Raw genomic sequence first — 27,599 nt, forward strand, 5'->3', positions numbered from 1 at the left:
TTGTCCGGGAATCTCAATTTTCAAAAATATGATTTTTACATTCAGTTTACCATAATATCCGGAAATTTAAAATTTAGAAAAATTCAGTTTCCCGGGAATCCGGCCAAATGCCGTGTACCAAACGCCCCCTAAGTTCCTTTATTTCACTCCTTCTCCTATAAGTATATCTCTTCCACCATTCTCTCGCCAACCACCTCAGATATTTTCATTCTCACTTCTCACTCGCCTCCCTATTTTTTTTTTTTTGGGTCAATTTTCCCCGAAAATGTTGGAAATGACGGCATTGAGGCTTTTCTCTTTCTCAATTCTCAGTTTGGTGCTCTTGGCCATCTCCGATCTCGGCCAAGCTTTCGATGTTACTCCTTCTCCTGCTCCTACCAGCGATGGTAATTACTACTCCAAACAATGCCTTTTCATTTTCATATTTTTTTCTCTTATAACTAACTCTTCATTGCTAAACGTGTTTAACTTGTTTTTTTTTTGTTTTTTGTTTTTTTTTTTTGTAAATGCAGGCACTGCGGTTGATCAAGGAATTGCTTACCTCCTCATGCTGGTGGCTTTGGCAATCACATATATGTTCCATTGATTATTGTTCTACTTCATCCTTTTAATTTTTTGAATATTTTCTCTGAATATTTAGTCGATAAAAATATCAGGAATTCCTTTTTTTTTTTTCTTTTAATCTTTTATGCTATGTAATTATTAATGAAAATTAGGATGCAGTTGTTCTATTATTTTTATTCTTTCCCGCAGTGGTTCATGTATTTTCTCCGTCTCTCTTTCTCTCTTTAAAGTATCATTTGAATTGAATTCAATTTGATTTGGGTTACTTCACCGTAAGGATGTTGAATTGACCCCTGATTCCGCTCACCCTTGATGGGAAAATCACCTACAAGGTTTCATATCTTGAATAAGAGACGTGACACGTCACTATTGGGAAAACCAACCCCATCGTTGCGAATAGCTAGAGTAAAGCATTTTCACATGATATTAGGGCTTGTTTTGTTTCTTCCTTTCCTGTCCCCCAAGGTTAAATTTCTTTTTTCTTTTTTTTCCACCTACTACAAAAAGTGGAGATTATTATTTTATTTTTTTTAGATAAATCATATGTATTTATGTGGAGTTAATCATTTTTTAGACGAGTTTAAGATTAATGATTTAAACTCCTCCTAAAAATAAGTGAGAAGAAACATAAGTCTCTTAAAAATTTTTTGGTTGAAACTTGGTGTCGGATACATTTAGTGTAGTTGGTGAAGCCTTACCATATTGGTAGTAGTTCTCGGCTCGCAATGGTATCAGAACGGGATTGTACGAGCTAACTTGCTTATTGAGCAGGAGGTGGATTCAGTAATTAGTTCTCCCCGGCTAATAGTGGTATTTTAACGGGGCTTGTATAAAGTTGCAGTCGCGAATGCCGCTCAATCTGGCTATCTTTCTTAAGCATGATGTATAAAAAAGCATACATCAAATAAAGAAAAAGTATATCAATGCTGCGCCTAAGCACAGATCCACATGGCAAAGTTGCCCCAGAAGAAAACAGTTCCACATGACAATGACATGCAGTCTGTCACGTGCATCACGTGCCTTAGTTATTACTATACAGAATGTGATCCACATAATCAGGGTAGAAAATTTTGGTGGCACAGGTCTTGGGTTTGGATGTTTTTAATTTTTAATTAAAAAGAGAATAATTTTGTTCTTTTGAGGTTAGCTGATTAGCTTTTACTTTGACAAGTGAAGCTGAAAAAGAATAAACAAAATTCCTAGAGTATAGCCAATCCACTCTTGTTTCAGCTCCAATACTATGCGTTTATATTCCAAGTTTTGTCACTTCTCATGGTGCTTCTTTACACACACTGCCGTGTGGCTTTGAGCATCCTGGGTTCAAGCAGCTGAAATCTTTGTTCTAGTGCAGCCATGGATATCAAAAGTTGCTGTAATTCTGGCAATAGAACTAGAACCATCCAATTGGGTTGCAATGAGATTGAGCACGTAAACTGTCTATCAGCCACCGGATCACCTAAGTTGAGGTGGAAAATGTTGTGGATGAAGCTCAAGAAAGAGAAGAAGAAGCTTTTTGTGTGTGCATCACCCTTGCAGGTCCCTTATGATCCATATACTTACTCTCAGAATTTTGATCAAGGGACTGCGCTTGAAGAACCAGAGAATCTGTCTAGATCTTTCTCTGTTCGTTTTGCTGATCCTTCTAGAGTACTTGTAAAGAAAGAGGTACTTAAAGGCAAGACTAAGGAAATTTGAGACTCTACAATCTCTTTACAATGCTAAATGCCACAGTTATCTCTGTATCTCTTTCTTTCTTTTTATCTTTTTATCTTCTTCTTTTTTTCATTTTCCTTCAACCCCTGGCTTGGTTCTTCTCTTTGTATGTGAAATTGCTTTCACTGGCTTCAATGCATACTTAGAACATTTGTGAATATGTGCCTTGCATGGTAAAAGTTAATATGGTTGGTGTTCTTCAAATTTGCGTTAGTTTCTGTCTTTACACGACCACATGGTATAAGTTAATATGATTGGTGTTCTTCAAATTTGCGTTAGTTTCTGTATTTACACGACCACATGGTAGGATTAAGAGAGAGAGAGAGAGAGAAGACAGTTCTGGGAAAAAGGGTAACAAGATTTCTCCTTCAAGAAGTAAAGAATATATCTGCCCATCTCATGTTTTGGTTTATTTCCTCGATGAGATCTAGGTGTTATGGTTGAGCACACCAATGAAGAACGCTAATTAGTCTATCTGCACTGCAGTTTGGTGTTATGGGTAGGGACTTTGGTGGTGTTCATCCTCTATTTTCACCTTTTGTTGATTGATCAAAGAAAAAAAAAATAGGAGCCTGAAACAAAGTAATCAATTAATATGCTGCAAGCCAAAAAGTCAATTACGTTGCTTGTGGAAACACTCCAAATAAGCCAAAAAGGAAGTCATTGTCATTAGGTTTATCTTATCTTTGAAGAAGCTAGAAAAGCCATCGGCTGTAGCGAACCTGCCAAGAGGCATTATCTCTCTTTCTTCGTTCCTTTTCTCAACAATACTAACAAACAGAAAAATTTAGCCTCTAACAAAATAACACCTAAACTATCCGAGTACACACTGCCCAACTTTCAGCCTTGTTTCATTTGAAGCAGTAAACTTAACATGGAAAATTCAGAGAGTGTTTTCTCTAGAGTATGAAGCAGGATAAGTAACTGTTATACAATAAATTTTTCTTTAATTTATTCATTTTATTTTTGAACGCTAACACTTTTAAGTTGTACGGATCAACAATCTTCCTCATATTGTGAAGTACGATTTGACTTTAAGTAGTGTTACCTGTTATAGCTCAAGTAATTCGAGGATAGCTGAGAATTGAGTAGAAAGGCTGTAAATTCAAATCGGGATATTAACTCCATTGTGTTGACAAAACATTAACCATATGTTTCTTATATGGTCACAATTTAAAACCCTCATAAGTTATAATCAACATTCATAGCTTACTCCATCGAAAAATTACATTTCTCAAAAAATATTCTAGACTACAGAGTAATAATGGATATTGAGTGTGAAACATCTAATATATAAATATTTAAGTGCACAATCAAATTAGTCTTCCAAATGTAAATAAATTATTAAGTTGTTCTTTAAAGATTTTGAACAATAAAGTGGTCTTTCAATGTTTGAAATGGACACTTATTTAATCATGCAATGCATATTAATTCCTTATCAACTTGATGTTTTAATTAATTATTATTTTTATACTACTATGGATCAAATTGATATAGAGAATCTTATGATCAATTTGATATCCTGTGTATTTTTTAAGCACTTACTCTGAATATTTTCAAATTAACAAATTTAAAACATGAACAAATTAAAAGGATTTGGGTTCTAATTCTCATCGGTAATCTTTTGTTAATAAATCATCTGTAAGTCCTCGTTAGGCTTGTAAAATATTTTTCTACCAAAAAAATAAAACTGAAGCTAACATTATATATGCAGCCCAGCCCGTTAGAGTTGGCCTTGATTTTGGTTGATAACAGATTGGGCCCATTTTAACAGTACAATATCATTTTTTTTTTTTTTTTGATAACATACAATATCATTTTTAGTGAAACGACGCCGCTGTTTACTCATCATTATTCATTATCATCCATGTTCTTCTCACATCTCGTTAAACAGCATTTACCAATTAAAAAAAAAAACTTGTGTGGGAATCTGTAACTAAAAGCAACGCAAGCTCTTCTTTTTCTTCTTCTGAATGGTTTATTAGGATTTATCGTTTTCGTTTGAGAACCATACAGTCAGTACTAACACTCAAAAATGGCAACAACATCCTCAGACAGGGTGAACCAATTCTTCAACGAACTCGAAGCTCACAAGAGCATCCTAGCCACGTGCACCAACCTATTCACCACCATCTCCAAACATTTCTCTTCCCTCCAAGACTCTGTCACCCAAAAATCCCAATTGATCGATTCCAAGTTTCAATCCCTTGAATCTCGCCACAGGGAAACCCTAGAATCCCTCCACCAACGTGAAAACTCCATCCCAGAGCGCGAGTCCTTCGCCGCCGCGCGCATTGAGGAGCAGAAGGAAGCGGCTCTCGCCGAGCTCCAAAAGCCCGTTCCGGGGAATCTCGAATTGGCATCCATCTTGAAATCCTTGTTGCGGAAGATGGATTCCTCGGCGTTGTTGCGGTTCATCGTTTCGAAGCGTAAAGAATCGGCGTCGCTGAGGGCGGAGATAGTGCCGGCGTTAGAGGAGGCGGTGGACTCTCCGAGGCTAGTGCTGGACGCGGTTGAAGAGTTTCTGAATAGCAAATTGTCAAAGTCTGGTGTTACGGATAAGAGATGGGCGTGTGGGCTTCTGGTTCAGGCGCTGTTTTCGGAATCGCGGATATTTTCAAGAAGGATTGTTGAGAGAGCAGATGGTCTTGTGGAGTTGTGGAAGGAGCAACTCGACGGTGAAGTTGGTGCAGCGGAAATGGTGATGTTTCTGCAGATGGTTGTGTGTTTTGGGTTGTGGTACAGGTTTGATCAGGAGTATTTAAGGAAGCAGGTGATGGAGTTTGCTTCCAGGAGGGACATGGCTAAGATTGCTGCTAATTTAGAATTCGGAGACAAGATGATAGGTTCGTGTTTTCTATGACATTGTATCTGCATGTCTGTTTTGTTTTTGGATGCTTGTTATACTTGATTGCTGGACTTGGAATCTTTTAAATGCTTTTCTTGTACTGTTAGATTTGCACGTATTGCCTTCCATATTGAGCTTGCCGCATACAATTTTTGGTTGATGGAACTTCTACCGTGATGACATTGGTCATATGTAGTTTCCTTTCATTACTTGCTGGTTTTTTTTTAACACATTTATGAAATAGTTGCACTCTTTGATTTTATTTTATTTTTCTATTTTTTGTTCTAGTAGTTACGAGGCTGATTGTTCTATATCTTTTTATTAAGGAAATAGGGAAACTAATCCGAGAGATATCTTCTAAGATACCATAAACTATAAGATATAATCTTGCCATATCTTCTACATATCCTTATACCTAATATAATCAGTTATTTATTGTCTGATCAAGTAACATTTTAAGATTTACCTCTGCCTCTGGTGACACTTTTTTACTTTTTTGTACAAATAGTGGTGGTTGGGGGGGGGGGGGGAGTAACTCATGTTAGGGAATGTATCCGTCGCACCCCTATTTGTATCTGAAACAAATCCAGGCTCCCTGATTTTTGTTTTGCTCCCTAGTGGTAAGTGGTAACCTATGGATTTCATCCCCTTTTCACCCGTGTCATCTATTTTCAAACCTGTGGTTTAGTTTTATAATCAGTGGTCAAATATGTTAAACATTATGCAGACTAAATAAAATTAACTTCATCCTGCATAAAGCCACATATGCAAGCCAAGCATAATTTTTTCAAAGCCAAAACAAATTTACACTTCTAATTACCCCATCACCTTGATAGAATGAGATTGTCCTATCTAAGAGGAAGTAGATATTTTATTAGATTGAAACGGAGAAATAACGTGATACAGACCAACCAGAAAATAAATCTAACATACAATGGATTATGGAAAAGGAACACAGATCTGTATATTGTTGTATCTATATCTGTATTATAATATGAAAAAGATAACAACTCAGAGACAATTTAACAAGAAAAGGAAAATACAATGAACTGAAAATGCTATAACTGAAAGGGAAATACTGTAAGATAATTCTAGAGCAATTATAGAGGCTCTAGACTCTCCCAATCACCAAAGAGGTGCCCAAAGTTCCAAGTCCCAAAGATACTTCCATCCTTATACTCTTTCCTATTTATACTAATTCTTTCCCTTCATTCCAGTGTTGCTTCTCACGTGTGACACTAACAGAATTGCCTTCCACTCATATTTGCTTCTAACTGCCTTGCTGACTCAGCTTCTTCTAGAATATACCTTTAGAGGTGGTTTAAGGGTGGTATCCTATCAATACTCCCCCCCTTTTAAGCACCTTGTCCTCAAGGTGCAGTTCAGTCAACTAAGACCCCCCCGGGTCCCACTGCTTAAAATATAGGGACCAACTGATGTGTAAGAAAATACCGGGATCCCATTGCCCTTCTTTGTGGCCAAGTCCCGTGCAATTACAACCCTTGCATTTACAGCGAGCAAATCCAGTTAGTTGCCATCCCTTACAGCTACAGTCCCAATGATCCATGTCAACAAAATCAATAAATTCTCCATGGACCTCAAATGCATTACCTTGTTCGAGTAATCCTCGAAGTGAACCAGCATTTAATATTTCCTTTTGGAGCATTTTCTCCTTGGATGGCGTCAATTTTATCATCCCTTGAGATTGCAGCTGTCGTGTATAAATCATCTTACCCCATAATACATCAATCATTGGAGAAATTTTCAACTCGCACCATTGCTGCCCAGGTGTTTGTATTGCTAATTTCAGCTCCTCCATTAAATCAAAAAGCCCTTGTGCTCTGTTTTCCTTACCAAACCGCACAATTGCTTTTGTAATCCCACTTCTTGCAGGTATTTTATCAAACACCTCAAGAGCAATATAATCTGCAGATATCGATAGGCAAAATAAAGCAATGGACATGATTGACACCCATTCTTGTTTTGCTCGTGCCCTCATTTGTCTAGGAAGAATTTGCGAACAACATGAACACAAGGTAGAAGCATAATATACCGTCAAAGCCGGTTTCTTGCAGTCAAGCAGGCCGCGAAAATCCCAAGGCTCCATGCAGCTACCTGAGTCAAAAATAAATTCAAATATTCCAACGTATTTTGCACAAAAATACTGGGAACCTTGTTGAATCTTCAAATGCGCAGTTGACCCATCCGGTCGAGTCATGCTAAGATTAACATCATGAGTGGAGATAACATTGACCCAATAGCCCTCTTGAACAAAAAAAATTCCTTCAAAGTCCTCAACTCCAATGTTTACATCCATGAAGTTCTGCTCCCAGCAACAATTATCTTCCAAGTTCGCTGATTCAGGGGAACTATGTTTGACCTTAAGGCTGTATTTTCCAGGAATAGCGCCATATTTATCCTTGCAGGTTACAACACTGTGGATATTGAACAAAACACCAGGTAGAACATCAAAGCAAATGTTTCCGATCCATTCTGTTTGTTTCTTTTGTGATTTAAAAAATTCCTCCTGGTTGGCATGAGCTTGGTGGACATCACTGACTGCTTCAAGTAATTTCGTGCCGTTTCCAGTAACAAACATTTTATATTTCGACACCTTGGTTCTGGAATCCACCTTATCGTACGCACTGTTTTTTATTGTATCATCATATGAGTTTGTTTCTTGGGGCAGATCTACATCTTTGGGCTCATAAGCCCAACCTCCAAATAAAATACAAATACCATTGGTTTGGGTTGGAGATGTTTTGAGGTGAAACTGGGCCTGACTTTTCAGGTCTTCAACTTGGCCCAATGTCTCTAAGTCACTTCTTGACCTACTTTGCACCTCTCCCAATTTCTCACCTGATCTAAGCTGATACCCTTCATGGCTTCGCCCCGAAAATTCATGTTCCCCTGTAAAGTTCTGGTTCGAGGGGTCTGGTAATAGAGGAGGTGTGGCCACCTTCGCTATAGGTTGTGTCGTCTCCAGTTTCAAGGATTCAGGTTTTGCATACCTGAGGGTTCCTTGGATCTCTTTGCTCTCCTTTCCATTCTCCTTTGTCGCGAAACTGAGGATTTGTTTTTCATTTACTGCCATGAATTCCCCCTGATTTTTCTTCTCCTTTTTAATTTCGACTTCCTCCTCGATTGTATTTTTCTCCATAATAGCCTCTGTTTTCTGCTTCAGAGCTTGTACCCCTTCCACGGTCTCTATCTTCTCTCTTCCTTCCATAATTTCTGGTTTTGGCGGCTCCATTTTCACTTTCTCATCTTCCAAACAGATCTCCGGTTGGTTTGTCATTTCTTCCTTGGCTTCCGTTTCTTCCTTTGATTGAGCCTCAACCTCTATTTCTGGTACCACTAACGATGTGGTTGGACTTATAGAGCTTTCCATTCTTAAAATTATTTCGTTGTTTTCCATCCCTTCTTTTTCTTCTGTTAGATCTTTTACTTCTACATCATTCTCCATCTCAACAAACGGCAGAAAATGTTCGACTATATCTGCTCGGAATTGCGACCATGTAAATTCCTTCGTTTCAAGCTTCTACCAAAAGTACCAGTCCCAAGCTTCTCCCCGCAACGCTATTCTCACTGCTGACAGCCACACAACTTCTGATTTACCATTCTTGCGAAAATACCACTCTATCCAATTTAACCATTCATAAACATCTTCTTCACCAGAAAACACAGGGATCTTCATTCTAAGAAATTGATTCTCCATTTTTTTTTTCTTTTTTCTTTTTTTTTCTGATACCACAGCTCCTAGATCGGAGCTCTGATACCAATTGATACAGACCAACCAGAAAATAAATCTAACATACAATGGATTTGGAAAAGGAACACAGATCTATATATTGTTGTATCTATATCTGTATTATAATATGAAAAAGATAACAACTCAGAGACAATTTAACAAGAAAAGGAAAATACAATGAACTGAAAATGCCTGAAAGGGAAATACTGTAAGATAATTCTAGAGCAATTATAGAGGCTCTAGACTCTCCCAATCACCAAAGAGGTGCCCAAAGTTCCAAGTCCCAAAGATACTTCCATCCTTATACTCTTTCCTATTTATACTAATTCTTTCCCTTCATTCCAGTGTTGCTTCTCACGTGTGACACTAACAGAATTGCCTTCCACTCATATTTGCTTCTAACTGCCTTGCTGACTCAGCTTCTTCTAGAATATACCTTTAGAGGTGGTTTAAGGGTGGTATCCTATGATACCTATTGATACAGACCAACCAGAAAATAAATCTAACATACAATGGATTATGGAAAAGGAACACAGATCTGTATATTGTTGTATCTATATCTGTATTATAATATGAAAAAGATAACAACTCAGAGACAATTTAACAAGAAAAGGAAAATACAATGAACTGAAAATGCTATAACTGAAAGGGAAATACTGTAAGATAATTCTAGAGCAATTATAGAGGCTCTAGACTCTCCCAATCACCAAAGAGGTGCCCAAAGTTCCAAGTCCCAAAGATACTTCCATCCTTATACTCTTTCCTATTTATACTAATTCTTTCCCTTCATTCCAGTGTTGCTTCTCACGTGTGACACTAACAGAATTGCCTTCCACTCATATTTGCTTCTAACTGCCTTGCTGACTCAGCTTCTTCTAGAATATACCTTTAGAGGTGGTTTAAGGGTGGTATCCTATGATACCTATTGATACAGACCAACCAGAAAATAAATCTAACATACAATGGATTATGGAAAAGGAACACAGATCTGTATATTGTTGTATCTATATCTGTATTATAATATGAAAAAGATAACAACTCAGAGACAATTTAACAAGAAAAGGAAAATACAATGAACTGAAAATGCTATAACTGAAAGGGAAATACTGTAAGATAATTCTAGAGCAATTATAGAGGCTCTAGACTCTCCCAATCACCAAAGAGGTGCCCAAAGTTCCAAGTCCCAAAGATACTTCCATCCTTATACTCTTTCCTATTTATACTAATTCTTTCCCTTCATTCCAGTGTTGCTTCTCACGTGTGACACTAACAGAATTGCCTTCCACTCATATTTGCTTCTAACTGCCTTGCTGACTCAGCTTCTTCTAGAATATACCTTTAGAGGTGGTTTAAGGGTGGTATCCTATCATAACGATACAAACCAAAGAGCAAGAATGCTTGCTAAACTCAGAGGATTTCCCCGAGCTTTCTGCAAAGTGCAGAATCCTTATTACCAATCCTAGCGGACCTAGCCCCCCTTCCTAAAGCGTCACCCACACTAAATATAAACCAGTACCATACTTTCTCTCTTCTCTAACTGCTCCTACCATTTCTGAAAGTAACAAAACATAACTCCCACACATGGCAGTAACTGTCAGAAATTGTCTTGACTCTTTTAATTCCCCTTTGCCTTGTGTCTCCTACTGTAAACATATTTAAAGGGTTGAATTAAATTTCATTCTGCTCTCTATTAATACCTCTGATTCCTTGCATCTACTTGGACAAGAGATATCCAAGAAAGATGCTTTCAGATATCTGGGATCAGTTTTGCAAAAAGGTGGAGAGATTGATGAGGATATAAATCATAGAATCAGAGCAAGGTGGATGAAATGTCGTAGTACATCTGGGTTTTTGTGTGACCGCAAAATTCCCCTTAAGCTAAAAAAAAATCTATAGTACAACAGTAAGGCTTGCTATGTTATATGGAGCTGAATGTTGGCCAGCGTATAGGCAACATGAGCATAAAATGAGAGTAGCGGAAATGAGGATGTTAAGGTGGATGTGTAGTTATACGATGATGGATAAAATAAGAAATGAAGATATTCGACGAAAGGTAGCAGTAGTATCGGTGGCAGAAAAGATGAAAGAACATAGATTAAGGTAGTTTGGGCACATAATGAGAAGGCCCCCAGATGTTCCCGTTAGAATAAAAGTTTGTTACCAAGAGCTTGACATAAAGAGAGGTAGAGGTAGACCGAAACTTATTTAGGGGAATATAGTAAAACAAGACCTAATGGAGTGGGATATAGATTAGCAAACGGTGTGTCTTAGGACGGAGTGGAGAAAAGCTATAAGCATGGTGGAGGGTTAGACCCGTTTTCATTCCTATGTTCGAATTGCATCACCAAATACTCACAATGGCCATCATGTATGTGAAATGTAGCTTTTGGAGTATCTTCTTCCCTAAGTCGAATTTGATGAAATCCAGATTTGAGATCTATCTTGGAAAAATAGTTGGCTCCATGCAACCCATCCAATAGCTTAGTAATTGTATAGAAATAGGATATTCATTTGTAATGATTGCCTTATTAAGAGTTCTATAATCCACGTAGATTCTCTAAGATCCATTTTTCTTTTCTACAAGTGTAACGGGACTAGAGAAAGGACTAGTGCTATGTTTAATGATTCCCTCTTGCAACATAGAATGTACTTCCTTCTCAAATTCATCTTTGTGGTGGTGGGCATACCTATATGGCTGTACAAATACTGGTCTAGATCCGAGTTATAGATTGATGGAGTGATCATGATCTCTTTGCTGGGGAAGTTCTTAAGGCTCCTTAAAAATCGATAAGAATTGCTCCAACAACGCCATCAATTGTTGTTGCATTGGCGATAACTTATTTTGCATGGAATAATTTAAGTAATCTCCCAAAGGATGCATATCATCATGATCGCTCCCTATAAAATTTGTTGCAAGGCGAGCTCTTGATTAAATTCCTATAATTGATATCCCATCAACACCACTCTTCGATTCTGTTGTTGGCAACAAGGTATTTTATTTTTTCAATCATGTGTACCTTCTCCCAATGTTTCTAGGCATTCCATCCCATGGATTAAATCAACTCCTCCACGATCCAACATATAAGCCCCTATCTCCCCCTTGTAGGTTCCAAGTAGAAGTTGCAACCTAGGACATCGGCCATGTGAAAATCGTTTGCTGCCATCCCCTATACTTATGCTTGACATCTTGGTTTCTTCCACATGTAAGTATAAAGAATTCACCAATTCGGATGTCACAAAATTGTGACTTGACCCACTATCTAGTAAAACAAGAATAGGACATCCATCTAAACTTCCTTCAATCTTGATACTCTTAGACCGTAGGACCTCTATATTGGACAGCCCATGGTAGTCAACTCAATTGCACACTATTTCTTCCTCTCCTGGCACCATTGTGTCTTTTATAGCAAGCAGAGAATCCAAGTTACCAACTTTTTCATCTTCCTCCCTTATCAAAAGGTGCAATTGCTTATCTAGACATTGATGCGTTGACTATAATTGTGCCCACATTTAAAACAATCCTTTAGCTCTTCGATCCATGAGTTCTTGATAAGTCAGATTTTGACTCTTCCTTTGGTTTTGTCCCAATTCTAATTCCCTTTTCGAAGTTACCTTGCTATAATGACGCAATTTTTGTAACATAATTTCTATTTCCCCTTGATTCTAGACCCTTCACTCCGCTTACATGGTTGAAAACTGAAGTTGGAAATTTTCAAAAACTACTATGTTCGCAGCCTCCAATTGCAGATTTTGGGGTTCTAATCAAACCAAAATCAAATTTTCAAAAACTACATGGGTCGGCCTTTTTTTTGGAGGGTTAAGTGTAAGTACGTCTAATCAAATTTCTTCCTTCAACCCACTTAGGAGAAGACCCATGTATTGTTCTTCATCCACTAACCCTGCTTGTGTTGGAACTTTCAACTAAGAAAAAGGGTTCCCAAAATGTGCCTTACCATATCGATCAAACAATGCATGCTTAAACCTCTCCTCATTCAAGCATAGATCTGATTCTCTCGTCACCTTAAACTAGTGCTAAGTGGATCCCTCCATGTTTATTTGGCAAACTGTAGTTGCATCTGCGGTGGTGTTCCTTGTACAGCAAAATAAGCCTTAGCTTTGCAACCCAACCTACCGGATCAGAAACTATGAACGTTGGAAATTCAACATGCTTAGTAGACAAACGATAAACCTCGATCGTGAAATGTGTCGACCCGTGCTCAGAATTGCTATTTTCTCCTCTTGATCGTGTTCTTGAAAAAGAAGGATTTGGGATCCCCTTGTAACCATATCTCCAGTGGTGTTCCATGTACGGCAAAATAAGCCTCAGCCCTTGCAACCCAGCCTACTGGATCAAAACTTGTGAATGTTGGAAATTCAACACACTTAGCAAACAAACGATAATCTTCGATTGTGGAATGTGTTGACCTCCACTCAAAGTTGCTATTTTCTCCTAATCACGTTCTGGAAAAAGTATGATCAGGGATTCCCTTGTTATACTAAAACCATCCTTGATTTTGCTGTGTATGGCTGCCAATGCCTTGGTAATTTCACCCACGCTAGACACAAGTGCAAGAAGTTTCTCATAATGTTCTTTAAGTTATGCGACACTACTCTTTATTGTGGAATCATGGCTTCAAAACCTAGCCTCTTGCGTCTTGAGAGAAACCTCTACTGTTGCCAATCTTTGATCAAGTGCATCCATCCATTGTGTAGTCATCCTTGTGATCATAAACAGTTCCCCTATGGTCTAGAGTATCTTTCAATAAAAGCACCAATCGATTGAACAAGATTCTCCTATCTAAGAGGAAGGAGATATTATACTAGATTAAAACAGAGAAATAATGGTACAAGTACAACCATAGAGCAAGAGTACTTCCTATACTCGAGGATCTGTCCAAGCCTTCTGCAAACTTGATAGGATTAAATTCCTCTTATCAGTAATAGAGGAAGTAATTTGTATATTAATTGAAAAGAGACAAATGATTACAGAAATAACGAAAGAGCCAAAGCTCCCAGCTATGGAGATCCCTCCATGAGCCCTTCCTACCTCTGTAGAAATGAACGTAAACAATGAATACCTCCTAAAGGAATCTTCAGTCTATTATAAACGATGGAATAACAAACTACCACTAATTCTCTCTCTTCACTTATTCATGTAACCAACACGCGTAACATACTCATAACCAACTATTACACGTCATTAATTCCCTCCCCTTTATTTTTACTCCTCCTCTGATATACTAGAATTTGGCCACTCCACTTCTTATGAATGGGTTGTGAATCTGCCTTCAGTCCAGGATCTGTTGCTGTGATCCTATCAATACCTGCCTCTATAGACTCTGCCTTGTCCTCAAGGCAAAAATTTGGAAATTGACCCTTGATATCACTTGCTTTCTCCCACGTGGACTCCTCAACTGGTTTGGATTTCCAAAGTACCAACCATTCCTCATGCATTCTGCTCTGAATCTTAAGATGGCGCACTGCCAACACAGATTCTGGTTCATGATGATGAGTTGTAGTAGATTACCCTCGACTATAACCGTTCCCGTGGCTTTTCTTAGTTGAGACACATGGAACACCGGATGTATGCGTGAGCCCTCTGGAAGCAACAACTTATAAGCAACAACCCTATTTTTTCTGCCACCTGAAAAGGACCATAAAAACGAGCAGCCAATTTTGGATTTATGCGTTTTAAAACAGAAACTTGTCTATGGGGCCTCAGCTTCACAGACCCAATCTCCTACATCAAGTGTCACATCTCGACGATGAGCATCTACTTGCTTTTTCATGGAATTTTAAGCACGAATTAAATGGTATTTTAATTGACGCAGGGCCTCATCACGATCGAACAACACTTTCGCAACAACATCAACTTGAGTTTCACCCATCAAATAATGAGTAATGTTGGGAGGAGGCCTACCATAAACAACAAAGAAAGGAGTGGTATGAATGGAACTATGGTAGGAGGTATTGTACCAGAATTCAGCCCACGAGATCCAGTAAGACCATAATTTAGGCTGCTCTGATGCAAAACAGCGCAGATATGTTTCAAGGCAACGATTAACAACTTCCGTTTGTCCGTCTGTTTGGGGATGATAAGAAGTGCTCATCTTCAAGACGGGTCCTTGTTAACGGAATAGTTCCTTCCAGAAATTACTAAGAAACAAAGGGTCACGATCACTAACAATAGAACGGGGCAACCCATGGAGGCGTATCACTTCTTTGACAAATAATTCTGCAACACTCTTAGCAGTAAATGGATGTTTAACAAGGATAAAATGGACATACTTTGTCAAACGATCCACAACAACTAGGATAACTTCAAATCCCTGAGACTTGGGTAACCCCGTGATAAAGTCCATCGAAACATCCTCCCAAACGAGTTGTGGAACTGGCAGTGGCTGCAACAAGCCAGCAGGGGACAAGGTTTGATGTTTGTTCCTTTGGCAAATATCACATGACCTCACAAACATCATAATACGCTTCTGCATTCCTTTCCAGAAAACTCCACCAGCCAAACGCTTGTAGGTTCTGGTAAATCCTGAATGTCCTCCTGTAGGAGAGGAATGGAACTCATGCAGCAAACTAGGAATAAGAGAAGATGTAGAAGACAAGACCATACGCCCTTTGTAAAACAAGAGTTCCCCATGTAAGGATTAATCAGAAGGGGGCATTCTGGCCAGATTGCAAGGCTGCCAAAATGTTTTGCAACTACGGATCAGTTTTGTACTCGCTCTTCACCATACTTAAATATAGCCAATAAGGACTAGATACAATTTGAGACAACTCCAATTCAACAGGCTCCATCATTCTGGACAAGGCATCCGCTGCTTTATTCTCCGGTCCAGGTTTGTACACAACTTCAAATTGGTACCCCATCAGCTTAGATAATCAGCAATGTTGGTCAGAAGTAGTTATTCGCTGAGAAAGTAAGTGGCGCAAGCTTTTATGGTCTGTATACACAGTAAAGGAACGACCCAAAAGATATGGTCGCCAATGTTGAATGCCAAGTGCGAGAGCCATAATTTCCTTCTCATAGATTGACTTGGCAAGATTCCTAGGGGCAAGAGCTTTGCTGAAATACGCAATTGGTTGTTTCTCCTGCATCAATACAACTCCTAAACCAACCCTGGAGGCATCACAGTCGATGATAAATTCCTTGGTGAAATCTGGAAGTGCTAAGACTGGGGCTGTGGTCAGAAGCTCTTTCAATCTTTCGAAAGCTAATTTGGATGCGTCATTCCAAACAAATCCATCCTTCTTGGTTAATTCAGTTAGAGGCTGCGCAAATTTGCCGTAATCTTTGATGAAACGGCGATAATATTCAGTCAATCCTAAAAATCCTCGAACTCCTTTGACATTAATCGGTTGGGGCCAGTCAATCACAGCTTGAACTTTGGAGGGATCCATGGCTACCCCTTCGAACGAGATTATGTGCCCCAAGTATTCAACAAAAGTTTCTCCAAAACTACATTTTTTCTCTGAGCAACCAGATGATTTTCCTGCAACAAAAATAAAACATCTGCCAAGTGAAGTAAGTGAGCTTCCCATGAAGGACTATGGATGAGGATATCGTCAAAAAATACCAATACATAGTGTTGAAGTTTCTCCCGGAAAATTGAATTCATGGTAGCTTGAAATGTTGATGTTGCATTCGTCAAACCAAAAGGCATTACGAGGTACTCGTAATGTCCATCATGTGTGCGAAATGCTGTCTTGGGAGTATCTTCACTTCGAACTCGAATTTGGTGGAACCCAGACTTCAAATCAATCTTTGAAAGTATCTTGAACCATATAATTCATCTAATAACTTAGTAATGGTAGGGATGGGATACTTATCTGGAATAGTGACCTTGTTGAGCGCTCTATAATCAACACACATACGCCAAGAGCCATCATTTTCCTTCACTAGTATTACTGGGCTAGAGAAGGGACTGACACTGTGTATGATCTCTCCTGCATGCAATAATTCTCTCACTTGTTTTTCAATCTCATCCTTGTGATGGTGAGCATATCGATAGGGCCGGACACTGACAGGCCCAGTTCCTGGAAGGAGATTTAGCATGATCGTATTTTCGAAAAGGAGGCAACCCCTGTTTTTTAGTGAAAACATCCTGGAATTTGTTGAGTGTCTGAGTGAGAGCGCTCTGTTGCTCCTCTGTCAGATGCGAACCCAGTAAGATGACTGATTCATCCGATTTCCCTTTGATTTCTGCCTCGATTCCGTGTAACAGCCCCCTACAAAGCCATGGGTTGTATCTCCTTACGCATCTAATATCCCTTCAGCTTGACCCTCCTACCCTGACAGGAAAATTGCATCGTCTTCTTCCAATCCTGGCACACTTCGCCCAGGGTTTCCAGCCATTCAATTCCCAAAATCGAATTGATTCCGCCCAACTCCAGTAGGTATGCTCCTATCTTGAGTTGGTATTGACCCAACTGTAGATTGAGCTCCGTGGATCTCCCCTTTGACGTCCTCCTCCTACCGTTGCCTAGACTAACAGTAAATTCCTTGGTGTTATTAACTGGAAGATTCAACGAATTCACGAGCTCAGTAGTAATAAAGTTGTGACTTGCCACACTATCGATCAACACCAAAATCGGGAACCCCTCTAATTCTCCTTCTACCTTCATCATCTTCGCTTGAAGCATCTCTGTCATCAAGCCTTCGTAGTTGACATTGTTACAAACCAATTCCCAATCTTCAGTGTCGTGTTGCCCCTCTACTGCAATTAGGGATTCTGACTTCCCAACAACGTCGTCCTCTTCCCAAATTAATAACCTCAGTTGTTTGTCTGGACATTGGTGGGTTGGGCTGTAGTGCTGCCCACATTTAAAACAGAGGCCCTTGGCCCGACGATCCACCATCTTTGGGTACGATAAATTGCGCACCCCTCTTGAATTTGGCCCAATTTTTTTATCATCAGGCTTATTGGGCCTCGATGGGTTTACTCCTATTGTTGGTTTGGTTGTGGGTCTCTCTCCCAAACCGATCTGAACTGATACCAACCCTCGCTTAAAGTTGTTGCCGTGGGACGCTTGCGTCGTCTTCCCACCTTGTAACTTACGCTCCACTGTCCTAGCCATGGATATCAGCTTGTATCGGTTCTGTGGCTCTAGGGAGAGGACTTCATGTCTGATTTCTTCCTTGAGACCACCAATAAACAGACCCATGTATTGCTCATCGGGCATTGGAGGAATCTGGGCTGAGAGCATTTCAAAAGCTTCCACATATTCATCCACCGTACCTCCGTGTAGCAGCCCCTTCAATTGGGCATAGGGATTGCCAAAATGACCCTCCATATTGATCGAATAGTGCGTGTTTAAATCGCTCCCAATCCAATTGAGCGTCTGATTCTTTGAGCACTTTGAACCAATGCCATGAAGGACCCTCCATGCAGATTTGGGCGTATTGGACGCGCATGGTTACAAGTGTGCCATGTCCAGCAGAATAAGCTTCAGCTCTAGCAACCCATCCTACGGGATCAATTCCGGTAAACACCGGAAGTTCTATCCGTTTCGCCTTAATCCGGTAATCGTCGTGTTGGGTTTCACTGTTAATTACTTTCGTTGGAGCTTCGTCATCACTCTGGTTCACCTCCTTCTCCTTCGACGTCACACTACCTTCCCCCAGAGTCACTGTTGGAATTTCCGTTGATGGTTGGCTACGTTGAAAACCCATTTTTAACTTCAGCGTGCAATGCTTGCAGGCTGTTCGCGATTTCTGCAACGCTGGTGACCAATGAACCTAGCTTTACAGAATGGTCGGATAGTTGATTGGAGTGAGCCTTGGATGTTTGATCATGGGAACGGAGAATTGCTTCTTGCGACTTCAACGAATTCTCCACTGCTGCCATTCTTGCATTGAGAACATCTACACGTTGAGACGTCATCCTGGTGAGCATACACTAACTGTTCTTCCTCTCTAGAGTTCAACTCTCAATGAAAGCACCAATTTGATAGGATTAAATTCCTTCTATCAGTAACAGAGAAAGTAATTTGTATATTAATTGAAAAGAGACAAATGATTACAGAAATAACGAAATAGCCAAAGCTCCCAGCTATGGAGATCCCTCCATTAGCCCTTCCAACCTCTGTAGAAATGAACGTAAACAATGAATACCTCCTAAAGGAATCTTCAGTCTATGATAAACGATGGAATAACAAACTACCACTAATTCTCTCTCCTCACTTGCTCATGTAACCAACACGCGTAACATACTCATAACCAATTATTACATGTCATTAATTCCCTCCCCTTTATTTTCACTCCTCCTCTGATATACTAGAATTGGGCCACTCCACTTCTTATGAATGGGTTGTGAATCTGCCTTCAGTCCAGGATCTGATGCTGTGATCCTATCAAAACTGCAGAATCCTTATTACCAATCCTAGGCGCCCTTCCTGAAACATTACCCAGACTAAATACAAATTTGTACCATACTTTCTCTCTCCTCTAATTGCTTCTACCCATTTCTGAAAGTAACGGAACATAACCCCCACGCATGGCAGAAACTGCCTTGACTCTTTTAATGTCCATTTGCCTTGTGTCTCAGACTGTAAACATATTTAAAGGGTTGAATTAAATTTCCGTTCTGCTCTATCAAAACTCATTCTACCAGAACTGTCCAACATACTAGTGAACCAAAATTTGTACATTATTTTTCAATAGGGGAAATAAAAAATTGAGCAGAAGAACTAGCTGGATTTAGTTGAAAATGTACTTCAAGATTCACACCGCTGCTCCTCCCCTGTCGCCACCAGCAGGACAACCTGTTGTCAGGGCTGCCTGAAATGCCTCTGTGCTATATCCCCTCCAAAGGTCCCATCCTGGCCCCTTCTGCTGTGGGATGCACCTTTCTGCAGCCGTTCCTCTATAAACTTGCATTTTGTCAGAGTTGATGGCTTCTGGTGGCAATGGCGTCAATTGTGACAACCACCTTGTCTTTGCAGTGTTGGCAAATGGAAGGTGATCTTTGCAGTGTTGGCAATGGAAGGCGGAGATGGGGTTCATCCATGGCCTGCAGGGTGTTGGAAATGAAGAAAGGTGTTCTGCACTGAGAGTTAGGGTAGTCTTGTTGGAGAGTTTAGAAGCACAGGGGGGTTTTCTGAACATGGTCATAGTCAAAGGGGTGCTTTGCATTTTAGCTTATTTTAACATCCCTCAGTACATTGGTATTCCCATATTCATTAGCTTTAAAGGAAGGAGATTCTGATAGACCCCAAGGGATTATTATGGAGAGCAAATTTAGAACTGGGAAATGGGATTTTGGGTCATTAAAATTTTCAAATATAGTGGAGCTTATTAGAATTCAAGTTATTTTCTTAAAGAAATTTGCTTGTTACTTCCCTTGGGAATAGGTTTTAGTGACTTGAGAGCATTTCTCCGTGCCACTCCTCTGATTAGTTTTTTCATGTTGTTTCTGCTCGTTGGCACATGTTAGGAGACCACAGCCTCCTACATATCTATTCTTACTTTTCTGCAACCACTCATCAAATGTCTTGATTTCTTATATTTCTGGAAATCCACCTCAATTTTTCCATTACACGTAGCCTTGTAGGGGTGTAGGTGCTTAACCGAGTTAATTTTCCTCTATAATAAAGCAGAAGCAGGAAGGATAGATAGCCTAAATCAACTAGTATGAGAAATTCAGATTGTGTCATCACATACTGTTTTTACCTTGATTCTGATTTATTTGACACTTTTTATCATCATTTTACACTTCTTCATGCATTAGATATTGTATCATTTTATTAGATATGTGATTCATTTTTTGGCCAATCCATGCATACTCACGCAGACTTTAAAAGCTAGTGCTTTATGCAGATATTATAGATGAACTAGTTAAAAATGGCAAAGAGATAGAAGCTGTTTATTTTGCTTCAGAATCTGGTTTGACTGAAAGATTTCCTCTTATCAACCTGCTCAAGTCCTATGTTCGGAACTACAAAAGGCATGTTGCTACCTTATTGAAGGAGGGAAAAAACAGTCAGGCTGCAACGGTCTGGATAAACTACCTTTCTAATTCAGTTTCAAAAAAGCTGCTGTTTATGTTAATATACTCCTGCATTTGGTGGACCAAATTCCTAATTCTCCGTGTTTGTCATTTTTTTCAGGAAGAATTTGAATTGAATTCCATTAAGGCTGTAATGAAATGTGTAGAAGATCACAAGATGGAATCTGAATTTAACTTGGAAAAATTGAGGAAGCGGGCTGCCCATTTGGAGAAAACAAAGGCTGAAAGGAAAAAGGGTTCATCATCAGGAGGCAAACCTAAAAAGCGAACCTATGGATCGGGTGGCAGTCGAGGTAGTGCGTCCACTTCTTCCCGACCCTCCAAATCAGCCAAACTTAATACATACCCGTCATCTTTCAGCCGCAGGAACTTGGCACCTTCTCTACAGCCTAGTCCTGCTGCAAGATATTCTGCACCATACAGCTACCCCAGCCAGACTACTATATACGATGGTTCAACTGCTAATCCTTATGCAGCAACTTATGGAACTGCCCACACTCAAAGTCCAGCTGGGATAACTCAACAGCACTACTCACTCCCTGTTGACAATTTGGCTCCGTCTGGTTATCGATCTAGTGGTTCTTATGTAGGACAGACTAGCTACGTATATGATTACGGGAATGCTGCTCCGCCATCTTATCAACCTCCATACACAGTAGATCAATCCAGTTACCGGGGATAAGTTTTCTTTTCCCCCCCTTTCAATCCTTTTTCTGGCTGTTGTCTCCTTTCGGTGCTACTTTAATTTTTGTTGTTTATCGTTTTGTGCTTGTCAAATTTGGAAATAAAACAGGTTCCTGGTAATGTATTTCTACAAATACTTAAGTATGTGATGCAAATCCAAATTTCGTTCCTTTTATTTTTTGTGGATTACTTTTCCTGTTTGAAAGTAAATAATTGTCCCTTTTCTTCTTTTGGGTGTATACCGTAAAACCGTCAGAGCTATTAGTCTGAGGTGCGTCTCGCCTTTTTCTTTTTAATGTTTCTTTTCTCTAATTTTCCCATCTAGTGTGTAGCCGTAGTAGCTTCTTAAAGCATTAGTACAAATGCTTATAGTTATATCGTATTATGCACCGACATTCACACGACACGTCCACATGTTAATTTTAAAAAATGTCATATTTTGACATGTTGGGACACGTTTTGATATTAAATAATATTTTTAATATATATAATATAATTTATATTTAATACATACAACAGCTCATAATAAGTCATATAACCAATCAAATATTTAAATTTCATATAAATAAATTTTTTTCATATCTTGTTAATTTTTAATGTCAAATTTCATAACAGAAAAAAATTGATTTATAAATTATTATTTTTATGTTAAGTTAGTAAAATAAAATTAAGAGTAAAAAAAAAAGTGTCTGATGCGTGTCGGAACGTGTCGAATGCGTGTTAGAACATTGATCGCGTGTCGAAAAGAGTTGACTGCGTGTCGAAAAAACATGTTGGAGAATTGACCGCGTGATATTGACCACGTGTCGGAACGTGTCAGAGTGTGTCCGTATCAGACACGTGTTCGACACGTATTTTTTCCAAAAAATTGTGTATCGGGGTATCTGAGGAAATTGTGTATCGGGGTATCTGAGGTTATACCTTGTACTTTTAATCTTTAATCGCAAAGAAATGCCATTGATATATTTAGTACAGCAGTTGTCATTAAGACATGAACTTTCACAAACATACGTGGATTTTTTATATATATATTCAAGGAAATTTTTATATGTGTGGATGAAATAAAGGGTTATGAAATTTTTATCTCAAGAAGAGACAAAATGGATAATTTAATTGAATTTTTAATAATATTAGAAAATGGATAGGATGAAAAAAAATTATGAGAAGTAAATGATATAAAAAAGGGTTTAAAACTTCTCGAATGGAGAAGTTCAATTCTTGCAGTAGACACAAAATTCCCGCGAGATCCACCACTACAAAAAACTTGAAAAATTAAATTAATGCAACTCAAATTTCTATGGGTCTATATAGCAGGAGAAGTTAACTTTTCCATTTACAAGAGAAGTTTTAAATCCTATAAAAAAGCATGAAATTTAAGTGATTTTAAAGAAGGGTAATAGTTTTCTCATGTAGTAGGAGATAAATATTATCTCCTACAGACTCATATGTGCAGGTGGGGTCCACTTTCAGGAAGAGAGAGAAAAAGAATAAAGTGGGACCCATCTTGAATTTGTGTGTGTAGGAGATAAATTCTACCTTATGTGACATAAGAATAATAAATCCCTTTAAAGAAACCACGAGAAATTTTCCCTTAGGGGGCGTTTGGTTGAAGATAAATTTTAAGAATACTAGAGAAATGTAATTACTAGGTACCATAGGAAAAGTTGAATAGATGGGGAAGTTAAAAAAAAAGTAGTTTGGTTTGACAAAATTTTACCAGGGAAATATATGACAAAAAATGTGTCAACAGTGTTTTACCTGGGTTTTCTCAAAAAACCACCCTCAAATCGGGTTTCTAAACAGTGCAAATTACTATCTTTCTCAAAAAGCCAGACATTTCACATAGATGGATTTTGGTCAAAACCTGTTGAACCAAACATGGTCAAGTGGAAATCCACATGAAAGTTGCCTGGGTTTCTTCAACAAAACCCCCAACCAAACACCACCTTAATCTTTAATCATAACGAAATGCCATTGGTATAATTATTACTGCAGTTATCAAGACGTTAACTTTCACAAGCATATGTGGATGTTTTTTATATATACGCAAGGAGAAAGCAAAAACAATAAAAAAGTAAAACAGACTAACTTCAATTGTAAACAAAATGACTACATCAAGAGAGTCAGACTTAAACAGATGTGAAAATGCACAACAAATTGTTAAACTATAGCCTACTATATAATCAATTATCAAGTAATCATTTTATTAATAATTCTGAAATAAATGAAAAAAATAGTTTTTTAATTTTTAAAGTACCTATAGTATTCCACAACTATACCCATAAAATGATGGGTTTCTCTTTTCTCATGTCACGTGAGGTTGTATCTCTCATGCCATAGACATAATAAGTGGTGGGGCCCACCACTTGTTAAAAAAAAACAAAAAAACAAAAAGGATTACACAGATTTCGATGTCTCACAACATAAGAAAGTTATCTCCTATCGCATGAGAAAATGATTTCTCTAAAATGATACATGGCAGGCCGAGTTTCATGTCAGGAAAGCTGCGCATTTCATATTAATTTTCACTTTTTGTTTTTGCCTAAGCTTAGTTTTTTGCAAATGAAGGAGTTTCAGCTAATAATATACCATATTTTTTAGGCGCGAATGTATTGATTTATCACATATCAGAGTTTTTTTCTATGCTGTATTCAATATTCAGTAGTCAATACACGAGTGGACAAGATATAACCAGACATAATTAAATACGTTCATTTTTTATTTATTTTTTTAGAGTTAATCCAACCATAATTATCTTTTTGAAAACGAGTTAGCTCCTTCCGGTATCTCCATAAATTTTAACTATTTGAGTCGGCTATGAGACTAATCTGATTGCGGGACGGGTCAGGATTGAAGATATTTAACCCCTCTCAAAGGTGGCATGTAGGGATTTGGATCCTTTTATGAGGAAAAATGGTCATATGATTATATTATTGATCACAATCACTCATTAGTGATGAGATAAGAGAGAAAAAAAATATAATTTTTAAATAAGTGATTGCAATTCAATAACATGATTACTTTTCTACATAAAATGATCCAAATATGACATATAGAGATCAAACTAAGACTCTTTTCTCTTTACTTCTTAACGACATTTAGCATTAAAGAATTCAAGAAATTTCTACGCTATTTTTTAGTGTGACAGCGGCATAAATTTGTTTTTCGTGTGTACTGGTTATTTGTAAAACGGACACTAAAAACAAATTATGATAATGTCAACTATGTATTAGACATTTATGACATGCGAAGCAATACTTTGAGATCTCCGATGCAAGTGAAGGGTCAAGCTCAACTTATCTGATCCAGATTTTTTTTTTGTAACTAATATGTCTGCCCCTTCATTTGCGGCCGAAGAGGTCAAACCAAAACATGAACTGTGAAGCCCGTAGAAAATGATCTAATAAATAAATAATGTGCAAACCAATCACTCACTCACTCAATTCATGCCAATCTGTTCTTGATGAAGTCAAATTCAATTGCAAATTCAATAATTAGCATGCGTATATGACAATTTTTTGTTTAGACGTCGTTGAGTTGACAAAGAAAAGGAAAAGGTATGTGGTAAAAATTACTCTCATGACTAGTGACACTAAATATATCATTAAAAAAAAACCGTGGCTGATGCTATTTGAAATTTTTTGAACTACCTGTTCATTTGCATTTGGCTAAAGACTATTATTTTAATTTAATTGATATTCAAATCCAGTATAAGGATGAAAATGGTGAAATTTTGAAGAGGCATACATGAATCCATACAGGTCATGCGGCATGCCAAATACTAATTACGTTTCATATCGGCAGCTGTCGCTGTCCATTTTTTCTTTGGGGCCAGCACCGAGCTAACTTAGGGTGTGCATGACAACCATTTTATTCCCTAGGATTGTTTCTGAAAAGAAACAATTCTTTTCTATTTTTGTGCCTTGGAACAGTTTCTGAGAAAAAAAAATGTGTTTGACAACATGTTCTATTTTTATTCCGAGAATGAGAATTGTGTTTGATAACACAACAAATAATATAATAAAAATAGAAAATAACATTTGTCATTTTAAAGGATATAGACTTATATCATTTTAGATCCTAACCGTTGATTTTCGTCCATCAACGGTTATAATTTATTGGATTAAAATTATTAATTAATTAATAATAAATTTGGCCTACTAAGTTTGACCCAATAAATTATAACCGTTGATGAAACGGAAATCAACGGTTAGGATTTAAAATGATATAAGTTTCTATCCTTTAAAAGGATAGATATTTTTCCCTAAAAAATAATTCCTATTAAATATAAAAAATTTCGAATCATCACTTTCCTTTCCATATGGTGTGGTTGTGGTGGCAACATGTGGCATGGTGATGGCGGCGGTACGGTGGCATGGTGGTAGTGACGTGGTGAAGATAGTGGTGGTGGTGGTTGTGACGGCAGTGGCTGCGACGATGGTGGTGGTAATGGTGGCGACGGCAGTGGTAGTGGTGGAGGTGACGACAGTGGTTGCGACGATGATGGTAGTAATGGTGGCGGCGGCGGCGGTAGTGGTTGGGATGGTGGAGGTGACAGCAGTGGCTGCGACAATGGTGGTGGGTATGGTGGTTGGTGGCAGCAACAATGGTAGCAATGGCATGGTGGTGGTGGTGGTGGTTGTGAAGGCATCATGATGGTGGTGGTGGCAGTGGCTGCGGCAGTGGTGGTAGGTGACAGTGGTGGTGGTGGTGGCGATGGCGTGGTGATGGTAGTGGCGAGGGTGGTGTAATGGTGGCGGTGGTGACGGTAATGGCTGTGACGATGGTGATGGTGGTTGGTGGCGGCGACGGCGGTGGTGGTGACAGTAGTGGTTGCGACAATGGTAGTTGTGGTTGGTGACAGTGGTGGTAGTGGTGGCAGTGGCGTGTGATGACGATGGTGGTGGTGACGACAGTGGTTGCGATGATGGTGGTGGTGGTGGTGGTGGTGACGGTGGTGGTGGTGGTAGTTGTGGTGGTGGTGACGGTGGTATGGTGGTAATGGTGGTGGTGGTGGTGGCAGTGGTGACGACGGCACTAGTGGTACGATGACAGCAACGATGACAGTGGCGGCAGTCGTGTCAGGATGATGGTGGCGGCAGTCGTGTCGGGATGATGGAGGTGGTGATGATGATGGTAGAAATGGAGAGTGATTGAGAGAGATAAGTATTTCTTATTTTGTGCCCGAGAACAAAAAAGAAGAAATTTTTTTATTCTTTTTTATGTTTCCTAACACAAAAATTAAACCGGTTCATCCCGGAAATAAAAAAATAAACCGATTTTACCAAACGAATTTTCTATCTATTTCTGTTCTCGAAAACAAAAATTAAAAAGAAATTAATTTTGGAAAGGTTGTGATGCACACCAGTAATGTCTATGTCACCTGTTGCTTCAAAGTCTCATATTTCCCTCACTATTGTTTTTGTAAGAAAATGAACATTGACTTAATCATCCAAATCGAATTGCAAAGCTGGCTCCGAAGATCTCGTGGTGACTTAATTATCCTTCCTCTGGATGGCTGGACCACTAATAAAGAAGTAGAATCAACAGCCATAATTTATATACAAGTCAGACCTATTAGAACAGGACACAGTTGTTTCCTTATTTAATTTCATGTTTCTGATAAGAATAGTACGAGGAGCCCAAAACCCTTTATAAAGAGCTAAGCAATAAATCATAATAAGTGGACTGACATCTCATCTCAACCTAAAATCTTAAAGCTATAAGTTTATGGGTCTTTTGCACTTATATGATCATCACTTGATCTATGTTTAGCCAATGTGACACTTCCAATGCGAAAACCTTGAAACATCACCATCTCTAAATACACAGCCTAGCCAAACTTTTGGCTCTGATACCACTGATAAGAATAATATGGGAGAGTCCAAAACCCTTTGCAAGAAATATATTCATGGACCGATCGATAAATCACAATAAGTGGAGCGACACCAATCTCAATATTTCTTCACATAATATATTCAAGTGGAGGATATATTATTCGCTTTGCCAGACCCCATCACTT

At 38.6% G+C, this 27,599-nt stretch overlaps 2 protein-coding genes across 3 annotated transcripts; both read left to right on the forward strand.

Moving 5' to 3' along the window:
* The first annotated feature begins 1,917 nt into the window (after positions 1-1,917).
* LOC133289840 (uncharacterized) lies at positions 1,918-2,259 on the forward strand. The gene has a single exon (XM_061487843.1). It carries the CDS (start codon positions 1,918-1,920, stop codon positions 2,257-2,259), a length of 342 nt encoding a protein of 113 aa, XP_061343827.1.
* Positions 2,260-4,207: 1,948 nt separating this feature from the next.
* On the forward strand, positions 4,208-21,739 carry LOC133289870 (FRIGIDA-like protein 4a). Of its 2 annotated transcripts, none has more exons than XM_061487891.1 (3): positions 4,208-5,123; positions 20,692-20,879; positions 20,994-21,739. In XM_061487891.1, exons 1-3 carry the CDS (start codon positions 4,313-4,315, stop codon positions 21,573-21,575), a joined length of 1,581 nt encoding a protein of 526 aa, XP_061343875.1. In that variant the 5' UTR covers positions 4,208-4,312; the 3' UTR covers positions 21,576-21,739. The 2 variants fall into 2 exon arrangements, with proteins under 2 accessions (XP_061343875.1, XP_061343876.1); XM_061487892.1 differs by having other exon boundaries at positions 20,704-20,879.
* Positions 21,740-27,599: the final 5,860 nt, after the last annotated feature.

The sequence above is a fragment of the Gastrolobium bilobum genome, unplaced genomic scaffold, assembly GCF_033153095.1.
Source record: "Gastrolobium bilobum isolate Gb01-03AN ecotype WA unplaced genomic scaffold, APGP_CSIRO_Gbil_v1 utg4848, whole genome shotgun sequence".
NCBI lineage: Eukaryota > Viridiplantae > Streptophyta > Magnoliopsida > Fabales > Fabaceae > Gastrolobium > Gastrolobium bilobum.